At 45.2% G+C, this 22,620-nt stretch overlaps 1 protein-coding gene across 1 annotated transcript in view; it reads left to right on the top strand.

Annotated features, from left to right (window-relative positions):
- LOC109884986 (myelin regulatory factor) overlaps positions 1-22,115 on the top strand; it is a 70,388-nt gene extending 48,273 nt beyond the window's left edge. The window contains exons 2-5 of the mRNA XM_031832915.1: positions 12,367-12,457; positions 12,963-13,241; positions 14,360-14,421; positions 21,763-22,115. Coding sequence (XP_031688775.1) covers positions 12,367-12,457; positions 12,963-13,241; positions 14,360-14,421; positions 21,763-21,983 — 653 coding nt within the window. The 3' untranslated portion in view covers positions 21,984-22,115. The remainder of the gene's footprint in view (positions 1-12,366; positions 12,458-12,962; positions 13,242-14,359; positions 14,422-21,762) is intronic.
- Positions 22,116-22,620: the final 505 nt, after the last annotated feature.

The raw sequence follows: 22,620 nt of genomic DNA, 5'->3' as shown, positions 1-22,620 counted from the left end.
TACATTACTGACAGTTACATATTACTGACAGTTACACATTAATGACAGTTACACATGAATGACAGTTACACATGAATGACAGTTACACATGAATGACAGTTACACATTAATGACAGTTACACATTAATGACAGTTACACATTAATGACAGTTACATATTATGGATAGTTTGTATTTGTATTTTGTCAAGGCAGCAGCTGCTCTTCCTGGGTTCCGACAAAATTAAGACAGTTATGCAATTTAAAAAATATTACACTATGTTCATACCAGATTTCAGAACACACTAATTTTGTGCCCTCAGACACCTACTCCACTACCACATATCCATGTGTACGTGTGTCTATTGTGCGTATGTTATTGTGTGTGTGTGTGTGTGTGTGTATAAATGTGTCTATGTTTGTGTTGCTTCACTGTCCTCGCTGTTCCATAAGGTGTATTTTTATCTGATGTGGGATGGAGTTCCATGTAGTCATGGCTCTATGTAGTACTGTGGAATAGAGTTCCATGTAGTCATGGCTCTATGTAGTACTGTGGAATAGAGTTCCATGTAGTCATGTCTCTATGTAGTACTGTGGAATAGAGTTCCATGAATTCATGGTTCTATGTAGTACTGTGGAATAGAGTTCCATGTAGTCATGGCTCTATGTAGTACTGTGGAATAGAGTTCCATGTAGTCATGGCTCTATGTAGTACTGTGGAATAGAGTTCCATGTAGTCATGGCTCTATGTAGTACTGTGGAATAGAGTTCCATGTAGTCATGGCTCTATGTAGTACTGTGGAATAGAGTTCCATGTAGTCAGGGCTCTATGTAGTACTGTGGAATAGAGTTCCATGTAGTCATGGCTCTATGTAGTACTGTGGAATAGAGTTCCATGTAGTCATGGCTCTATGTAGTACTGTGGAATAGAGTTCCATGTAGTCAGGGCTCTATGTAGTACTGTGGAATAGAGTTCCATGTAGTCATGGCTCTATGTAGTACTGTGGAATAGAGTTCCATGTAGTCAGGGCTCTATGTAATACTGTGGAATAGAGTTCCATGTAGTCATGGCTCTATGTAGTACTGTGGAATAGAGTTCCATGTAGTCAGGGCTCTATGTAGTACTGTGGAATAGAGTTCCATGTAGTCATGGCTCTATGTAGTACTGTGGAATAGAGTTCCATGTAGTCATGGCTCTATGTAGTACTGTGGAATAGAGTTCCATGTAGTCAGGGCTCTATGTAGTACTGTGGAATAGAGTTCCATGTAGTCATGGCTCTATGTAGTACTGTGGAATAGAGTTCCATGTAGTCAGGGCTCTATGTAATACTGTGGAATAGAGTTCCATGTAGTCATGGCTCTATGTAGTACTGTGGAATAGAGTTCCATGTAGTCAGGGCTCTATGTAGTACTGTGGAATAGAGTTCCATGTAGTCATGGCTCTATGTAGTACTGTGGAATAGAGTTCCATGTAGTCATGGCTCTATGTAGTACTGTGGAATAGAGTTCCATGTAGTCAGGGCTCTATGTAGTACTGTGGAATAGAGTTCCATGTAGTCATGGCTCTATGTAGTACTGTGGAATAGAGTTCCATGTAGTCAGGGCTCTATGTAATACTGTGGAATAGAGTTCCATGTAGTCATGGCTCTATGTAGTACTGTGGAATAGAGTTCCATGTAGTCAGGGCTCTATGTAGTACTGTGGAATAGAGTTCCATGTAGTCATGGCTCTATGTAGTACTGTGGAATAGAGTTCCATGTAGTCATGGCTCTATGTAGTACTGTGCACCTCCCATAGTCTGTTCTGGACTTGAGGACAGTGAAGAGACCACTGGTGGCATGTCTTTTGGGGTATGTATGGGTGTCTGAGCTGTGTGTTAGTAGTTTAAACAGACCTCTGGTGGCATGTCTTGTGGGGTATGTATGGGTGTCTGAGCTGTGTGCTAGTAGTTTAGACAGACCTCTGGTGGGTGTCTGAGCTGTGTGCCAGTAGTTTAGACAGACAACTCGGTGCATTCAACATGTCAATACCTCTCACAAATACAAGTAGTGATGAAGACAATCTCTCCTCTACTTTCAGTCAGGAGAGATTGACATGCATATTAGTTATGTCTCTGTGCCAATTGTAATTTTCCTAAGTCCCTCTTTGTGGCACCTGACCACACGGCTGAACAGTAGTCCAGGTGCAACAAAACTAGGGCCTGTAGGACCTGCCTTGTTGATAGTGTTGTTACGAAGGTAGAAACTAGGCCCTGTAGGACCTGCCTTGTTGATAGTGTTGTTAAGAAGGTAGAAACTAGGGCCTTTAGGACCTGCCTTGTTGATAGTGGTAGAAACTAGGGTCTGTAGGACCTGCCTTGTTGATAGTGTTGTTAAGAAGGTAGAAACCTGGACCTGTAGGACCTGCCTTGTTGATAGTGGTAGAAACTAGGGTCTGTAGGACCTGCCTTGTTGATAGTGCTGTTAAGAAGGTAGAAACTAGGGCCTGTAGGACCTGCCTTGTTGATAGTGTTGTTAAGAAGGTAGAAACTAGGCCCTGTAGGACCTGCCTTGTTGATAGTGTTGTTAAGAAGGTAGAAACTAGGGCCTGTAGGACCTGCCTTGTTGATAGTGCTGTTAAGAAGGTAGAACAGCGCTTTTAGTCACCTCAACTTGCTCAATTTCCACATGATTTATTACAAGATTTAGTTGACGTTTAGGGTTTAGTGAATGATTTGTCCCAAATACAATGGTTTTAGTTAACTTATCCCTTGCCACCCATTCTGAAACTATCTGCAGCTCTTTAAGTGTTGCAGTAATTTCAGTCGCTGTAGTAGCTGACATGTATAGTGTTCAGTCATACGCATACATGGCACGTCGTTAGTAAAGATTGAAAAAAGTAGTGGCAAGGGAAAAAAGTAGTGGCAATTACGATATAACAATTGATATAACAATTAAAAACAATTAAAGTGATAGATGTGCAAGTAGAGATACTGGGGTGCAAAGGAGCCAAATTTATAAATAAATACAGTATGGGGATGAGGTAGTTGGATGGGCTATTTACAGATGGGCTATGTACAGATGGGCTATGTACAGGTGCAATGATCTGTGAGCTGCTCAGACAGCGGATGCTTCAAGTTAGAGTCTCCAGCTTCTGAGATTTTTGCAGTTTGTTTTTTAGCAGTTTGTTCCAGTCATTGGCAGCAGAGAACTGGAAGGAAAGGTGGCCAAAGTAGGAATTGGCTTTGGGGATGACCAGTGAAATATACCTGCTGGAGCGCGTGCTACGGGTAGGTGTTGCTATGGTGACCAGTGAACTGAGATAAGGCGGGGCTTTACCTAGCATAGACTTATAGATGACCTGGAGCCAGTGTGTTTGGCGACGACTATGTAGTGAGGCCCAGCCAACGAGAGCGTACAGGTCGCAGTGGTGGGTAGTATATGGGGTTTTGGTGATAAAAACGGATGGCACTGTGATAGACTGCATCCAGTTTGCTGAGTAGAGTGTCGGGGGGATATTTTGTAAAGGACATCGCCGAAGTCAAAGATCGGTAGGTCAGTTTTACGAGGGTTTATTTGGTGGCAAGAGGGAATGAGGTTTTAAAAAAAAAAGTCTGCTTAAAAGATCTGCTAAAACTACTAACGTTAGCCTATAATCCTCGGGCAAGTAAGCACTTTAATAACTCTGCCTACATGTACATATTACCTCAATTACCTCGACACCGGTGCCCCCCAGCACATTGACTCTGTAGCGTTACCCCCCTGTATATAATCTCACTATTGTTATTCACTGCTGCAATTTAATTATTTGTTTTTCTTATCTCTTACAGTTTTTTTGTTGTATTTTCTTAAAACTGCATTGTTGGTTAATAAGGGCTTTGTAAGTAAACATTTCACTGTAAGGTCTACTACACCTGTTTTATTCAGCATTTCACTGTGAGGTCTACTACACCTGTTGTATTCAGCATTTCACTGTAAGGTCTACTACACCTGTTGTTTTCAGCATTTCACTGTAAGGTATACTACACCTGTTGTATTCAGCATTTCACTGTAAGGTCTACTACACCTGTTGTATTCAGCATTTCACTGTGAGGTCTACTACACCTGTTGTATTCAGCATTTCACTGTGAGGTCTACTACACCTGTTGTATTCAGCATTTCACTGTAAGGTCTACTACACCTGTTGTATTCAGCATTTCACTGTGAGGTCTACTACACCTGTTGTATTCAGCATTTCACTGTGAGGTCTACTACACCTGTTGTATTCAGCATTTCACTGTAAGGTCTACTACACCTGTTGTATTCAGCATTTCACTGCGAGGTCTACTACACCTGTTGTATTCAGCATTTCACTGTGAGGTCTACTACACCTGTTGTATTCAGCATTTCACTGTGAGGTCTACTACACCTGTTGTATTCAGCATTTCACTGTGAGGTCTACTACACCTGTTGTATTCAGCATTTCACTGTAAGGTCTACTACACCTGTTGTATTCAGCATTTCACTGTAAGGTCTACTACACCTGTTGTATTCAGCATTTCACTGTAAGGTCTACTACACCTGTTGTATTCAGCATTTGACTGTAAGGTCTACTACACCTGTTGTATTCAGCATTTCACTGTAAGGTAAAAACACCTGTTGTATTCAGCATTTCACTGTAAGGTCTACTACACCTGTTGTATTCAGCATTTCACTGTAAGGTCTACTACACCTGTTGTATTCAGCATTTGACTGTAAGGTCTACTACACCTGTTGTATTCAGCATTTCACTGTAAGGTAAAAACACCTGTTGTATTCAGCATTTCACTGTGAGGTCTACTACACCTGTTGTATTCAGCATTTCACTGTAAGGTTCTACACCTGTTGTATTCAGCATTTCACTGTGAGGTCTACTACACCTGTTGTATTCAGCATTTCACTGTAAGGTCTACTACACCTGTTGTTTTCAGCATTTCACTGTGAGGTTTACTACACCTGTTGTTTTCAGCATTTCACTGTAAGGTCTACTACACCTGTTGTATTCAGCATTTCACTGTGAGGTCTACTACACCTGTTTTATTCAGCATTTCACTGTGAGGTCTACTACACCTGTTGTATTCAGCATTTCACTGTAAGGTCTACTACACCTGTTGTATTCAGCATTTCACTGTAAGGTCTACTACACCTGTTGTATTCAGCATTTCACTGTGAGGTCTACTACACCTGTTGTATTCAGCATTTCACTGTGAGGTCTACTACACCTGTTGTATTCAGCATTTCACTGTAAGGTCTACTACACCTGTTGTATTCAGCATTTCACTGTGAGGTCTACTACACCTGTTGTATTCAGCATTTCACTGTGAGGTCTACTACACCTGTTGTATTCAGCATTTCACTGTAAGGTCTACTACACCTGTTGTATTCAGCATTTCACTGTGAGGTCTACTACACCTGTTGTATTCAGCATTTCACTGCGAGGTCTACTACACCTGTTGTATTCAGCATTTCACTGTGAGGTCTACTACACCTGTTGTATTCAGCATTTCACTGTGAGGTCTACTACACCTGTTGTATTCAGCATTTCACTGTGAGGTCTACTACACCTGTTGTATTCAGCATTTCACTGTAAGGTCTACTACACCTGTTGTATTCAGCATTTCACTGTAAGGTCTACTACACCTGTTGTATTCAGCATTTCACTGTAAGGTCTACTACACCTGTTGTATTCAGCATTTGACTGTAAGGTCTACTACACCTGTTGTATTCAGCATTTCACTGTAAGGTAAAAACACCTGTTGTATTCAGCATTTCACTGTAAGGTCTACTACACCTGTTGTATTCAGCATTTCACTGTGAGGTCTACTACACCTGTTGTATTCAGCATTTCACTGTGAGGTCTACTACACCTGTTGTATTCAGCATTTCACTGTAAGGTCTACTACACCTGTTGTATTCAGCATTTCACTGTAAGGTCTACTACACCTGTTGTATTCAGCATTTCACTGCGAGGTCTACTACACCTGTTGTATTCAGCATTTCACTGTGAGGTCTACTACACCTGTTGTATTCAGCATTTCACTGTGAGGTCTACTACACCTGTTGTATTCAGCATTTCACTGTAAGGTCTACTACACCTGTTGTATTCAGCATTTCACTGTAAGGTCTACTACACCTGTTGTATTCAGCATTTCACTGTGAGGTCTACTACACCTGTTGTATTCAGCATTTCACTGTAAGGTCTACTACACCGGTTGTATTCAGCATTTCACTGTAAGGTCTACTACACCTGTTGTATTCAGCATTTCACTGCGAGGTCTACTACACCTGTTGTATTCAGCATTTCACTGTGAGGTCTACTACACCTGTTGTATTCAGCATTTCACTGTAAGGTCTACTACACCTGTTGTATTCAGCATTTCACTGTAAGGTCTACTACACCTGTTGTATTCAGCATTTCACTGTAAGGTCTACTACACCTGTTGTATTCAGCATTTCACTGTAAGGTCTACTACACCTGTTGTATTCAGCATTTCACTGTAAGGTCTACTACACCTGTTGTATTCAGCATTTCACTGTAAGGTCTACTACACCTGTTGTATTCAGCATTTCACTGTCAGGTCTACTACACCTGTTGTATTCAGCATTTCACTGTAAGGTCTACTACACCTGTTGTATTCAGCATTTCACTGTAAGGTCTACTACACCTGTTGTATTCAGCATTTCACTGTGAGGTCTACTACACCTGTTGTATTCAGCATTTCACTGTGAGGTCTACTACACCTGTTGTATTCAGCATTTCACTGTAAGGTCTACTACACCTGTTGTATTCAGCATTTCACTGTAAGGTCTACTACACCTGTTGTATTCAGCATTTCACTGTAAGGTCTACTACACCTGTTGTATTCAGCATTTCACTGTAAGGTCTACTACACCTGTTGTCTTCAGCATTTCACTGTAAGGTCTACTACACCTGTTGTATTCAGCATTTCACTGTAAGGTCTACTACACCTGTTTTATTCAGCATGTCACTGTGAGGTCTACTACACCTGTTGTATTCAGCATTTCACTGTAAGGTCTACTACACCTGTTGTATTCAGCATTTCACTGTGAGGTCTACTACACCTGTTGTATTCAGCATTTCACTGTGAGGTCTACTACACCTGTTGTATTCAGCATTTCACTGTAAGGTAAAAACACCTGTTGTATTCAGCATTTCACTGTAAGGTCTACTACACCTGTTGTATTCAGCATTTCACTGTAAGGTTCTACACCTGTTGTATTCAGCATTTCACTGTAAGGTCTACTACACCTGTTGTATTCAGCATTTCACTGTAAGGTCTACTACACCTGTTGTATTCAGCATTTCACTGTAAGGTCTACTACACCTGTTGTATTCAGCATTTCACTGTAAGGTTCTACACCTGTTGTATTCAGCATTTCACTGTGAGGTCTACTACACCTGTTGTATTTGCCATTTCACTGTAAGGTCTACTACACCTGTAAGGTCTACTACACCTGTAAGGTCTACTACACCTGTAATGTCTACTACACCTGTTGTATTCAGCATTTCACTGTGAGGTCTACTACACCTGTTGTATTCAGCATTTCACTGTGAGGTCTACTACACCTGTTGTATTCAGCATTTCACTGTGAGGTCTACTACACCTGTTGTATTCAGCATTTCACTGTAAGGTTCTACACCTGTTGTATTCGGAGCATTTCACTGTAAGGTTCTACACCTGTTGTATTCAGCATTTCACTGTAAGGTTCTACACCTGTTGTATTCAGCATTTCACTGTAAGGTCTACTACACCTGTTGTATTCAGCATTTCACTGTAAGGTCTACTACACCTGTTGTATTCGGAGCATGTGACAAATACAATTTGATTTAATTTGAAAGTTCTACATCTATATTATTGATTGTTAGATATTGCTGACAGTTACCCATCAGTACATATACATAAGATAAGATTTATTTAGGTCAGATAGAGGAGAGGCATTGTGCTGTGAGGTAGTGCTTTTGTTAGGAGAAAGGCAGTTCCATGTGATCCTGTATAATACTGTGCGTTGCCTTGAATTTGCTCTGGATTTGGGGACAGTGAAGAGACCCCTGGTTGCATGTCTGGTGGGGTAAGTATGTCTGTCAGAGCTATATGATATGTAAATTGATTACACAGACAATATTGCATTTTTAACAAATTCATATTTTCTCACGAAAACAATAATTGATAGAGTCAATCTCTACTCAACTTTGAGCCAAGAGAGACTGACATGCACACTGTTATATTATTGCCATAGTAGCCCCAAGCTAAGGCAGTTGTTAGCTCCAAGCTAAGGCAGCTGTTAGCCCCAGGCTAAGGCTGTTGTTAGCTCCAGGCTAAGGCAGCTGTTAGCTCCAGGCTAAGGCAGTTGTTAGCTCCAAGCTAAGGCAGTTGTTAGCTCCAGGCTAAGGCAGTTGTTAGCTCCAGGCTAAGGCAGTTGTTAGCCCCAGGCTAAGGCAGTTGTTAGCCCCAGGCTAAGGCAGTTGTTAGCCCCAGGCTAAGGCAGTTGTTTGCCCCAGGCTAAGGCAGTTGTTAGTCCCAGGCTAAGGCAGTTGTTAGCCCCAGGCTAAGGCAGTTGTTAGCCCCAGGCTAAGGCAGTTGTTAGCCCCAGGCTAAGGCAGTTGTTAGCCCCAGGCTAAGGCAGTTGTTTGCCCCAGGCTAAGGCAGTTGTTAGCCCCAGGCTAAGGCAGTTGTTAGCCCCAGGCTAAGGCAGTTGTTAGCCCCAGGCTAAGGCAGTTGTTAGCCCCAGGCTAAGGCAGTTGTTAGCCCCAGGCTAAGGCAGTTGTTAGCCCCAGGCTAAGGCAGTTGTTAGCCCCAGGCTAAGGCAGTTGTTAGCCCCAGGCTAAGGCAGTTGTTTGCCCCAGGCTAAGGCAGTTGTTAGCCCCAGGCTAAGGCAGTTGTTAGCCCCAGGCTAAGGCAGTTGTTAGCCCCAGGCTATGGCAGTTGTTAGCCCCAGGCTAAGGCAGTTGTTAGCCCCAGGCTAAGGCAGTTGTTAGCCCCAGGCTAAGGCAGTTGTTAGCCCCAGGCTAAGGCAGTTGTTAGCCCCAGGCTAAGGCAGTTGTTAACCTCTCCCATTGTCCTACACTACTAGTTAAAAATGCTTTCAAAGGGTTCTTTGGCTGTCCGCATAGGAGAGCCCTTTTTGGTTCCATGTAAAAAATGTTTGAGTTCCATGTAGAACCCTCTCTGGAGAAAGTTCCAATAGAACCCCAAAGATTCATCCTATGCCCCAAAAAACGTTTAGGTTCTAGATAGCATCTTTTTTTAAGAGTGTACCAATAACTTTTAACCCCGAGATATCCCATCTATAACTGTTTTCACACTCTATCTTGCTCTCTTCTGATCAGTGAGATTTTAAAAGGTGAGTGTTTTGAGACAGAGGGGGAAGAAAGAGAGAGCGAGTGAGAAAAAGAAAATAGTTTATCCAACACTAACAGATAAATTCTTGACATTCCGAACTGAGTAGCAGCTTAATCTATCAAAGACTGGGAGAGAGGGGGAGAGTGAGAGAGAGAGAGAGAGAGAGAGAGAGAGAGAGAGAGAGAGAGCAAGAGACAGAGCGAGAGAGCAAGAGACAGAGCGAGAGAGAGATGTAAACATATGTTTCTCATGCCAATAAAGACCTTAAATTGAAATTGAATTGAGAGAGAGAGAGAGAGAGACAGACATACAGAGAGAGATAGAGAGAGATGATGAGAGATAGAGAGAGAGGGAGAGAGAGAGAGACAGACAGAGAGAGATGTTGAGAGATAGAGAGAAAGAGAGAGAGAGAGAGAGAGAGAGAGAGAGAGAGGGTGAGAGAGAGAGATAGAGAGAGACAGACAGAGAGAGATGGTGAGAGATAGAGAGAGAGGGTGAGAGATTGAGAGATAGAGAGAGAGAGATGGTGAGAGGGCGAGAGATAGTTAGAGAGAGAGAGAGAGAGAGAGAGAGAGAGAGGGAGGGAGCGGTCTGGGGTTTTGTGGGTACAAAAAAAAGTTGCTATCTAAAATCTAAAAAGGTACTTCTCCCCACAGGAGAACTCTTTGAAGAACCCCTTTTGGTTCCAGGTAGAACCCTTAATGGTTCCAGGTAGAACCATTTTGGTACCAGGTAGAACCCTATTGGTTCCAGGTAGAACACCCTCCAACCCCTTCTCCACCTCTTCATTCTCACACTCACTCAACCCCCCCCAAAAAAAAAACTTGTTACCTTTTAGTGAAAATATGGGTGCGTGTGTTAATGGGGATTATGGGGTTGGATCATGTGTTTGGGATTTAGGGATCTTTCGCTGAGAAGGGGTGAATATGCTCCCACGTCCCTGGATGGAGTGAGAGGAGGGGAGTGGGGGATGAAAGGAGGAGTGGAGGTGAGAGGGGGGGAAAGAATAGAGGGATTCATTATTTCACACACCAACATTGAAACCAGCAGTACCTTTCATTATACCCAGTAAACTACGCAACACCCGTACTAGCTTCCAGTATAAAGAGTCGAGGTTGCATGATGAAGGAGGAGGAGGAAAGGAGGAGAAGGTAAAGGAGGTGAAGGATGAGGAGGAGGTGAAGGAGGAGGTGAAAGAGGAGGAGGTGAAGGAGGAGGAGGTGAAAGAGGAGGATGTGAAGGAGGAGGAGGTGGAGGAGGAGGTGAAGGAGGAGGAGGTGAAAGAGGAGGTGAAGAAGGAGAAGGTGAAGGAGGAGGAGGTGAAAGAGGATTTGAAGGAGGAGAAGGTGAAAGAGGAGGTGAAGGAGGAGGAGGTGAAAGAGGAGGTGAAGAAGGAGAAGAAGGAGGAGGTGAAAGAGGTGAAAAAGGAGAAGGTGAAAGAGGAGGAGGTGAAGGAGGAGGAGGTGAAAGAGGAGGAGGTGAAGGAGGAGGAGGTGAAAGAGGAGGTGAAGGATGAGGAGGTGAAAGAGGAGGAGGTGAAGGAGGAGGAGGTGAAAGAGGAGGAGGTGAAAGAGGAGGAGGTGAAGGAGGAGGAGGTGAAAGAGGAGGTGAAGGATGAGGAGGAGTTTAAGAAGGAGGAGGTATTTTGGTACTAATGAAAGTAGTAATACGTAGTATATTAGGAATATTTTTTTAAATACGACAGAAAATGAGGGGAAGTGATGAAAAAGTAGAAACGCAACCCAAGTATGTCTGGGTAATTAAATTACAGCCCAAGTATGTCTGGGTAATTAAATTACAGCCCAAGTATGTCTGGGTAATTAAATTACAAACCGAGTATGTCTGGCTAATTAAATTACAAACCAAGTATGCATGGCTAATTAAATTACAAGCCAAGTATGCCCGGCTAATTAAATTACAGGCCAAGGGTGTCTGGGTAATTAAATTACAAACCAAGTATGCCTGGGTAATTAAATTACAAACCAAGTATGTCTGGGTAATTAAATTACAAACCAAGTATGTCTGGGTAATTAAATTACAAACCAAGTATGTCTGGGTGATTAAATTACAAACCAAGTATGTCTGGGTAATTAAATTACAAACCAAGTATGTCTGGGTAATTAAATTACAAACCAAGTATGTCTGGGTAATTAAATTACAAACCAAGTATGTCTGGGTAATTAAATTACAAACCAAGTATGTCTGGGTAATTAAATTACAAACCAAGTATGTCTGGGTAATTAAATTACAAACCAAGTATGTCTGGGTAATTCACTTACAACCCAAGAGGGAACTTGGTATGTCTGGGTAATTAATTGCACTCACAGAGTCATCTGTACCCAACTATAAAACCACCTGACAGCACCAACTCAACTCTTGGTTTCTGCACACACAAACACACACAAACACACACACACACACACACACACACACACACACACACACACACACACACACACACACACACACACACACACACACACACACACACACACACACACACACACACACACACACACACACACAGACACAGACACACACACACACACACACATGCACGCATGATATTACCTCTCTCTGTCGGTCATGATATTACCCCTCTCTCTATGTAGGTCATGATATTACCTCTCTATCTCTGTAGGACATGATATTACCTCTCTCTCTCTGTAGGTCATGATATTACCTCTCTATCTCTGTAGGACATGATATTACCTCTCTCTCTGTAGGACATGATATTACCTCTCTCTCTCTGTAGGTCATGATATTACCTCTCTCTCTCTGTAGGACATGATATTACCTCTCTCTCTCTGTAGGACATGATATTACCTCTCTCTGTAGGTCATGATATTACCTCTCTCTGTAGGTCATGATATTACCTCTCTCTGTAGGACATGATATTACCTCTCTCTCTCTGTAGGACATTATATTACCTCTCCCTCTCTGTAGGACATGATATTACCTCTCTCTCTGTAGGACATGATATTACCTCTCTCTCTCTGTAGGACATGATATTACCTCTCTCTCTCTGTAGGTCATGATATTACCAGCTCCTTGGAGCCAGCGAACATTGACACCAGTATCCTGGAGGACTACATCGGTAAGGAGGACGACAGCACTGACATGTGAGTGACTCAGAGCGATAGCCAGATCAAATGACAGTAACGTGTTTCAGGTCGTCCCCTCCACGTGTCAGTCCCCTTTCTCTTTCTTCAGTTTATTTTCTAATGAATAGCCAGATCAAATGACAGTAACGTGTTTCAGGTCGTCCCCTCCACGTGTCAGTCCCCTTTCTCTTTCTTCAGTTGATTTTCTAATGAATATGACCCTGTTCCCAGATCAGTTGTTGCTGTATTTTGTACCTTAACCATAGGAGTTGTCTACAGCCCAAACACATCTGGGATCAGCTTATAAATACGACCCAACAACAACCTTTTTCTAACCAGGGTCATCTTCTTTTGGCACCAAACAGATAAAAAAACTACCTGGACTTCAACAATTTGTTCTTAATTAACTGACTAACCTAGTTAAATAAAGGTTAAATTCATTTAAATAAACAACAACACATTCACAACAAGAAACTGATAATAACGAAACACAACTGTATCTTTTGTCTCCCTGTTTTTCCAGCTGTTTCTCTGAGGTCCACAGCGGTGCCCCAGGGGCTAACTCCTACTCGTTAACCCAGGCCGGAGTCTCCTCCGCTGGGAGTCTATTGTGTGGCGTGAGCTCCCCTATCTCCCTACGTCAAGGAAACCCCCAGCCCCACCAGACACCCTATCCCCCACCCCCTCCTCTGGGCCTGCTGAGACACAACAACTACCCTTGCCTGGGGCAACAGCACCACCAGCAGAACCAGAACCAGCAGCACCACATCAAGCCTGAACACAGAGGAAACTACGCACCTGGGTGAGTTGACTGGGTCAGGGAGGAGATGTGTAAAGGACTGGGTCAGGGAGGAGATGTGTAAGGGACTGGGTGGAGATGTGTAAGGGACTGGGTCAGGGAGGAGATTTGTAAGGGACTGGGTCAGGGAGGAGATGTGTAAGGGACTGGGTGGAGATGTGTAAGGGACTGGGTCAGGGAGGAGATTTGTAAGGGACTGGGTCAGGGAGGAGATGTGTAAGGGACTGGGTCAGGGAGGAGATGTGTAAGGGACTGGGAGGTGAACAAAAAGCCAGTCTCAAGAGTCTGGAACAGACGGCCATTTAACATCTAGTTTTCATTTACGTCTTGTTGAGTTGTCAACTGACGTGAAGTCAACGTGAAATAAACAACAACAACAACTAAATGTCAACATGTCATTAGATTTAGGTTTAATAGAGTTCGGTGTAAATAAATACAAAAAATGATCTTACGTATGATAACTTTTTGAAAGTTCAGAGTTCAGAGTTCAGTTCCGTTTTGTAATCAGTGCTTGATTAAATGCCTGCTGAGGGGAGTACGGCTCAGAACTGGAGTCTGAATCTCAAATTCATAGACAGAAGATACAAAGACCATCCGTGATATAAACATTATAGTTTTAAACCATGAGCTGTATAGTATTTATTTACATAGACTTTGTTTACAAACATTGGAGTTAAACAATTTTATATTTTGGGTTCTGATGGGAGTACGACAGTTGAACTAAACTCATGAGGCTTTTATAAGTTATATTCTTCAACAATCAATAGGTACATATCATTAATTTATAAGTATAAACAAATGGATGTAAGCCACCTCAGATTGCCCCTTTAGAGGGAAATTCCACTCAGAAAACAATCTTGTGAATGTTTATTTCATTACTGTTTGGAACAGTCCCAACATGGGGTTTTTTGCACGTCAGAAATCAAGTCTTCAAGATCTAGAACTTTCTAAAAAACAGAACGTGTCACAATACGATGCGCTTCGTATTGCACTGTGACCCGTTCTGTATTCTAGAAAGTTCTAGATCTTGAAAAGTTAGATTAAGTGTTTCCTCAATAAAGCAAGCTATCAACAAAGTGTGTGCTTTATCCCAACCTTGTGAATATTTCTGGATGTTCCAGGAGCCTCCCAGAGTCCCCCCCAGACTCCAGTTCTGAGCCGTACTCCCCTCAGCAGGTCAATGGTAAGTCTGAGCCCTCTTTTTCCCCTGACTCGCCCCTCCCTCTCCTCTCTCTCTCGCCCCTGCCTCTCCTCTCTCTCTCTCTCTCTCTCTCGCACCTGCCTCTCCTCTCTCTCTCTCTCGCCCCTGCTCTCGCCCCTGCCTCTCCTCTCTCTCTCTCTCTCTCTCTCTCGCCCCTGCCTCTCCTCTCTCTCTCTCGCCCCTGCCTCTCCTCTCTCTCTCTCGCCCCTGCCTCTCCTCTCTCTCTCTCGCCCCTGCCTATCCTCTCTCTCTCTCACCCCCTGCCTCTCCTCTCTCTCTCTCACCCCCTGCCTCTCCTCTCATTCTCTCTCACCCCCTGCCTCTCCTCTCTCTCTCTCGCCCCTGCCTCTCCTCTCTCTCTCTCGCCCCTGCCTATCCTCTCTCTCTCTCACCCCCTGCCTCTCCTCTCTCTCTCTCACCCCCTGCCTCTCCTCTCTCTCTCTCACCCCCTGCCTCTCCTCTCTCTCTCTCGCCCCTGCCTATCCTCTCTCTCTCTCACCCCCTGCCTCTCCTCTCTCTCTCTCACCCCCTGCCTCTCCTCTCTCTCTCTCACCCCCTGCCTCTCCTCTCTCTCTCTCGCCCCTGTCTCTCCTCTCTCTCTCTCGCCCCTGCCTTTCTCCTGCCTCGAACACAAAATAGTCAACAGAAAAAAAGACTGCCAAAATGAGTCAATTAATAGAGAGAGAGAGAGAACTAGAGCGAAAACAAGGGATACATAAATGTTTGGTGACTCAGTCAGAAAGGGAGTTAGTTAGCTCTAGACTCAGTCAGACAGGGAGTTAGTTAGCTCTAGACTCAGTCAGACAGGGAGTTAGTTAGCTCTAGACTCAGTCAGACAGGGAGTTAGTTAGCTCTAGACTCAGTCAGAAAGGGAGTTAGTTAGCTCTAGACTCAGTCAGAAAGGGAGTTAGTTAGCTCTAGACTCAGTCAGACAGGGAGTTAGTTAGCTCTAGACTCAGGCAGACAGGGAGTTAGTTAGCTCTAGACTCAGTCAGACAGGGAGTTAGTTAGCTCTAGACTCAGTCAGAAAGGGAGTTAGTTAGCTCTAGACTCAGTCAGAAAGGGAGTTAGTTAGCTCTAGACTCAGTCAGAAAGGGAGTTAGTTAGCTCTAGACTCAGTCAGAAAGGGAGTTAGTTAGCTCTAGACTCAGTCAGACAGGGAGTTAGTTAGCTCTAGACTCAGTCAGACAGGGAGTTAGTTAGCTCTAGACTCAGTCAGAAAGGGAGTTAGTTAGTCAGGAAGTGTTTGGTGACTCAGTCAGACATGTAGTTAGTTAGTCAGGAAGTGTTTGGTGACTCAGTCAGACAGGGAGTTAGTTAGTCAGGAAGTGTATGGTGACTCTAGACTCATCGGAGGACTACGATGAATCAGATCAGTGGTAAAACAGGGAGTGGAGCCGGAGAGATGGACTGATGAATCAGTATCTCTACACAGGTACGTGTGTAGTATATACTAACAGACGTAAATACTGTCCCAAATGGCGCCCTATTCCCTATATAGTGCACTACTTTTGAACAGGGCCACTGGGGACCATAGGGCTCTGTTTGAAATTAGTGCACTATGTAGGGAATAGGGCGCCATTTGGGACAGTGCATAGTTGTGCAGTCCGTCCGTCCGTCTCTCTCTGCCGTGCTTCTGTTCAGATCAATAGATGTTACTGATCTCTTCTGGTCATTTAAATGGAAGAACAAGAGTTAGACAAAATTGAGTTAATAAGTTGGTGTAAATCAATACATTCTTTTCAGAGAAAATCTACTGTGTCATTTATTGTTTTCAACTTTATCCAATTTATCTGGAGACGAAATTTGATCATAGAACTTAAATACATGAAATGTTTTTTTTTTTTTTCCGCTCTGTGGAAAATCGTGTTTGATATGGAATCTAGATTCTAAAATCTGCTTTCTTAAATACCTGATGCAACTGTGAAATGTCATAATAGCTGGATTTCATTTAATATATTGCAATCCATTTCTCACTGAAATTCTAGGTATATTTCTGAATTCCAATACACGTTGTAGTAGGCTATACAAACTCACAATGTAGCCTGCATACGTCAACACAATGTACTCACGTCCACCTGTGTTGGTCTTTCCCATCAGTGAGAAGGTGCGGGAAGGTCTTATCTGATTGGCTGAGCTCCAGGAAGGAACAATGGAAAGTACCATTAGCCTAAGGTGGAGGGAACCTGGACTGATAACACACTAGATGAGGAATTAATTATAATATGACAATATTGGATATAGATCTTAGTGATGGGACGGTTGACTAGATGGGAAGGTTGACCAGGTGGGAAGGTTGACTAGATGGGAAGGTTGACCAGGTGGGAAGGTTGACCAGGTGGGAAGGTTACCCATATTTGAAGGTTGACCAGATTTGAAGGTTAACCAGATTTGAAGGTTGACCAGATTTGAAGGTTGACCAGATGGGAACGTTGACCATATTTGAAGGTTGACCATATTTGAAGGTTGACCAGATCGGAAGGTTGACCAGGTGGGAAGGTTGACCAGATTTGAAGGTTGACCAGATGGGAAGGTTGACCAGGTGGGAAGGTTGACCAGATGGAAGGTTGACCAGGTGGGAAGGTTGACCAGATGGGAAGGTTGACCATTTTTGAAGGTTGACCAGATTTGAAGGTTGACCAGATTTGAAGGTTGACCATATTTGAAGGTTGACCAGATCTGAAGGTTGACCAGATCTGAAGGTTGACCAGATTTGAAGGTTGCCAGATTTGAAGGTTGACCAGATTTGAAGGTTGACCAGATGGGAAGGTTGACCAGATTTTAAAGGTTGACCAGATTTGAAGGTTGACCAGATGGGAAGGTTGACCAGATGGGAAGGTTGACCAGATCGAAAGGTTGACCAGATTTGAAGGTTGACCAGATGGGAAGGTTGACCAGGGGGGAAGGTTGACCAGATGGGAAGGTTGACCAGATTTGAAGATTGGCCAGGTGGAAAGGTTGACCAGATGGGAAGGTTGACCAAGTGGGAAGGTTGACCAGATGTGAAGGTTGACCAGATGGGAAGGTTGACCAGATCGGAAGGTTGACCAGATTGGAAGGTTGACTAGATTTGAAGGTTGACCAGATGGGAAGGTTGGCCAGATTTGAAGGTTGACCAGATGGGAAGGTTGACCAGATGGAAAGGTTGACCAGATGGGAAGGTTGGCCAGATTTGAAGGTTGACCAGATTTGAAGGTTGACCAGATGGGAACGTTGACCAGATGGGAAGCTTCACACAGCAAATATTACACACTCTGTGTCATCAGAGGTCAAAGTTTTCTGGCAAAAAGATTGTTTTGCAACCTGGGCCTTTAATAATCAGGACATGTTATATTCCAAGCTATTATAGATAATATTATAGCTATTGTCAGAACATACCTTGAAACATTTAAAACTGAAATAACAATGGAACAGATTAAACGCCTTAACATGTTCCTTCCTGTCTTCCTGTCTTCCTGTCTTCCTGTCTTCCTCCCTGTCTTCCTGTCTTCCTGTCTTCCTCCCTGTCTTCCTGCCTGTCTTCTTGTCTTCCTTCCTGTCTTCCTGTCTTCCTTCCTGTCTTCCTCTCTTCCTCCCTGTCTTCCTGTCTTCCTTCCTGTCTTCCTGTCTTCCCTCCTGTCTTCCTGTCTTCCTGCCTGTATTCCTGTCTTCCTTCCTGTCTTTCTGTCTTCCTCCCTGTCTTTCTGTGTTTCTGTCTTCCTTCCTGTCTTCCTGTCTTCCTCCCTGTCTTCCTCCCTGTCTTCCTGTCTTCCTCCCTGTCTTCCTGTCTTCCTTCCTGTCTTCCTGTCTTCCTGTCTGTATTCCTGTCTTGCTTCCTGTCTTCCTGTCTTCCTGTCTTCCTCCCTGTCTTTCTGTGTTTCTGTCTTCCTCCCTGTCTACCTCCCTGTCTTCCTGTCTTCCTTCCTGTCTTCCTGTCTTCCTGCCTGTATTCCTGTCTTCATCCCTGCCTTCCTGTCTTCCTCCCTGTCTTTCTGTGTTTCTGTCTTCATCCCTGTCTTCCTGTCTTCCTGTCTTCCTGCCTGTATTCTTCCTGCCTGTGAAGACTCCTGTCTTCATCCCTGTCTTCCTCCCTGTCTTCCTCCCTGTCTTCCTCCCTGTCTTCATCCCTGTCTTCCTCCCTGTCTTCATCCCTGTCTTCATCCCTGTCTTCCTCCCTGTCTTCCTGTCTTCTTCCCTGTCTTCCTTCCTGTCTTCCTCCCTGTCTTCATCCCTGTCTTCCTCCCTGTCTTCATCCCTGTCTTCCTCCCTGTCTTCCTGTCTTCATCCCTGTCTTCCTTCCTGTCTTCAACCCTGTCTTCCCTCCCTGTCTTCCTCCCTGTCTTCATCCCTGTCTTCCTCCCTGTCTTCCTCCCTGTCTTCCTCCCTGTCTTCCTGTCTTCATCCCTACCTTCCTGTCTTCATCCCTGTCTTCCTTCCTGTCTTCATCCCTGTCTTCCTCCCTGTCTTCCTCCCTGTCTTCATCCCTGTCTTCCTCCCTGTCTTCATCCCTGTCTTCCTCCCTGTCTTCCTGTCTTCATCCCTGTCTTCCTTCCTGTCTTCATCCCTGTCTTCCTCCCTGTCTTCCTCCCTGTCTTCATCCCTGTCTTCCTCCCTGTCTTCCTCCCTGTCTTCCTCCCTGTCTTCCAGTCTTCATCCCTGTCTTCCTCCCTGTCTTCCTGTCTTCATCCCTGTCTTCCTGCCTTCATCCCTGTCTTCCTTCCTGTCTTCATCCCTGTGTTCTTGTCTTCCTTCCTGTCTTCCTTCCTTCCTGTCTTCCTCCCTGTCTTCCTCCCTGTCTTCATCCCTGTATTCCTCCCTGTCTTCATCCCTGTCTTCCAGTCTTCCTTCCTGTCTTCCTTCCTCCCTGTCTGCCTGTCTTCATCCCTGTCTTCATCCCTGTCTTCATCCCTGTCTTCATTCCTGTCTTCCTCCCTGTCTTTATCCCTGTCTTCCTTCCTGTCTTCCTCCCTGTCTTCATCCCTGTCTTCCTCCCTGTCTTCATCCCTGTCTTCCTTCCTGTCTTCATCCCTGTCTTCCTCCCTGTCTTCATCCCTGTCTTCCTTCCTGTCTTCCTCCCTGTCTTCCTTCCTGTCTTCCTTCCTGTCTTCCTTCCTGTCTTCCTCCTGTCTTCCTTCCTGTCTTCCCTCCCTGTCTTCCTCCCTGTCTTCCAGTCTTCATCCCTGTCTTCCTCCCTGTCTTCCTGTCTTCATCCCTGTCTTCCTGCCTTCATCCCTGTCTTCCTTCCTGTCTTCATCCCTGTGTTCTTGTCTTCCTTCCTGTCTTCCTCCCTGTCTTCCTCCCTGTCTTCATCCCTGTATTCCTCCCTGTCTTCATCCCTGTCTTCCAGTCTTCCTTCCTGTCTTCCTTCCTCCCTGTCTTCCTGTCTTCATCCCTGTCTTCCTCCCTGTCTTCATCCCTGTCTTCATTCCTGTCTTCCTCCCTGTCTTTATCCCTGTCTTCCTTCCTGTCTTCCTCCCTGTCTTCATCCCTGTCTTCCTCCCTGTCTTCATCCCTGTCTTCCTTCCTGTCTTCATCCCTGTCTTCCTCCCTGTCTTCATCCCTGTCTTCCTTCCTGTCTTCATCCCTGTCTTCCTCCCTGTCTTCATCCCTGTCTTCCTTCCTGTCTTTCTCCCTGTCTTCCTTCCTGTCTTCCTCCCTGTCTTCATCCCTGTCTTCCTCCCTGTCTTCATCCCTGTCTTCCTTCCTGTCTTCATCCCTGTCTTCCTCCCTGTCTTCCTCCCTGTCTTCATCCCTGTCTCTCTCCCTGTCTTCCTCCCTGTCTTCCTGTCTTCATCCCTGTCTTCCTTCCTGTCTTCATCCCTGTCTTCCTTCCTGTCTTCCTCCCTGTCTTCCTCCCTGTCTTCCTCCCTGTCTTCCTGTCTTCATCCCTGTCTTCATCCCTGTCTTCCTCCCTGTCTTCCTCCCTGTCTTCCTGTCTTCATCCCTGTCTTCCTGTCTTCATCCCTGCCTTCCTGTCTTCATCCCTGTCTTCCTGTCTTCCTTCCTGTCTTCCTTCCTTCCTGTCTTCCTCCCTGTCTTCCTCCCTGTCTTCCTGTCTTCATCCCTGTCTTCATCCCTGTCTTCTTCCCTGTCTTCCTCCCTGTCTTCATCCCTGTCTTCATCCCAGTCTTCCTCCCTGTCTTCATCCCTGTCTTCATCCCTGTCTTCCTCCCTGTCTTCCTCCCTGTCTTCCTCCCTGTCTTCCAGTCTTAATCCCTGTCTTCATCCCTGTCTTCCTCCCTGTCTTCCTCCCTGTCTTCCTCCCTTTCTTCCAGTCTTAATCCCTGTCTTCCTCCCTGTCTTCCTCCCTGTCTTCATCCCTGTCTTCCTCCCTGTCTTCCTCCCTGTCTTCCTGTCTTCATCCCTGTCTTCCTGTCTTCATCCCTGTCTTCCTGTCTTCACCCCTGTCTTCCTGTCTTCATCCCTGTCTTCCTGTCTTCCTCCCTGCCTTCATCCCTGTCTTCCTTCCTGTCTTCATCCCTGTCTTCCTGTCTTCCTTCCTGTCTTCCTTCCTGTCTTCCTTCCTTCCTGTCTTCCTCCCTGTCTTCCTCCCTGTCTTCCTCCCTGTCTTCCTGTCTGTCTTCCTGTCTTCATCCCTGTCTTCCTCCCTTCCTATTTTCCTGTCTTCATCCCTGTCTTCCTGTCTTCCTCCCTGCCTTCATCTCTGTCTTCCTTCCTGTCTTCATCCCTGTCTTTCTGTCTTCCTTCCTGTCTTCCTTCCTTCCTGTCTTCCTTCCTTCCTGTCTTCCTTCCTTCCTGTCTTCCTCCCTGTCTTCCTCCCTGTCTTCATCCCTGTCTTCATCCCTGTCTTCCTCCCTGTCTTCATCCCTGTCTTCATCCCTGTCTTCATCCCTGTCTTCCTCCCTGTCTTCCTGTCTTCATCCCTGTCTTCCTCCCTGTCTTCCTCCCTGTCTTCCAGTCTTAATCCCTGTCCTCATCCCTGTCTTCCTCCCTGTCTTCATCCCTGTCTTCCTCCCTGTCTTCCTCCCTGTCTTCCAGTCTTAATCCCTGTCTTCCTCCCTGTCTTCCTGTCTTCATCCCTGTCTTCCTGTCTTCACCCCTGTCTTCCTGTCTTCATCCCTGTCTTCCTGTCTTCATCCCTGTCTTCCTGTCTTCCTCCCTGCCTTCATCCCTGTCTTCCTTCCTGTCTTCATCCCTGTCTTCCTGTCTTCCTTCCTGTCTTCCTTCCTGTCTTCCTTCCTGTCTTCCTTCCTTCCTGTCTTCCTCCCTGTCTTCCTCCCTGTCTTCCTGTCTGTCTTCCTGTCTGTCTTCCTGTCTTCATCCCTGTCTTCCTCCCTTCCTATTTTTCCTGTCTTCATCCCTGTCTTCCTCCCTGTCTTCCAGACACTCATATGCTGAGGACCATGACACCAGAGAACATGTGTCACATGACCCCGCCACCTCTACCCCCACACGGCCACGGCTATCCCAACATGCACCGGGACATGTACCTGAAGGCCGAGCCAATGATCTCACAGTACCCTGTTGGCCCCGCCTCCAGTGGGAGTGGACAAGACCTGCAACAGACTCAGCTGATGCATCAACTCCTTCAACAGCAGGAGTGAGTGATCGATCAACCAATCAATCAATCAGCCAATCACTTACTACTGCAGCACTCACAGCAGGGCCAGCTGTGAGAGATGGGTGTAGGAGAGAGGGAGGGAGAGATGGATGAGAGAGGGATGGAAGGATGGTAAGAGAGAGAGAAGAGGGAGGAGAGAAAGATGTTTTATAAGGGAGGAGAGGGGTGTCACCAGGAACTGCAGCACACAGCAGGGCCAGGAGTGAAGGAGGGAGGGAGAAGGGAGTGTAGAGGGAGGGAGGAGGGCAGAGGGAGAGAGGAAGGGAGGAGGAGAGGTTAGAGAAGGAGAGAAAGACAGATAACAAATCATATAATATGTTATAGCGGATCGGTCATTTCCCTACATTTGTTTGTGTGTCCTCATTGTGTGTCCTCGTGTGTGTGGTGTGTGTGTGTGTGTGTGTGTGTGTGTGTGTGTGTGTGTGTGTGTGTGTGTGTGTGTGTGTGTGTGTGTGTGTGTGTGTGTGGTGTGTGTGTGTGTATGTGTATGTGTACGTGTACGTGTATGTATGTGTGTGGTGTGTGTGTGTGTGTGTGTGTGTGTGTGTGTGTGTGTGTGTGTGTGTGGTGTGTGGTGTGTGTGTGTGTGTGTGTGGTGTGTGTTGTGTGTGTGTGTGTGT

The sequence above is a fragment of the Oncorhynchus kisutch genome, linkage group LG10 (assembly GCF_002021735.2).
Source record: "Oncorhynchus kisutch isolate 150728-3 linkage group LG10, Okis_V2, whole genome shotgun sequence".
Lineage (NCBI taxonomy): Eukaryota > Metazoa > Chordata > Actinopteri > Salmoniformes > Salmonidae > Oncorhynchus > Oncorhynchus kisutch.
The sequence above is the reverse complement of the archived record's forward strand: the minus strand, read 5'-3'. Positions and strand labels throughout refer to the sequence as shown.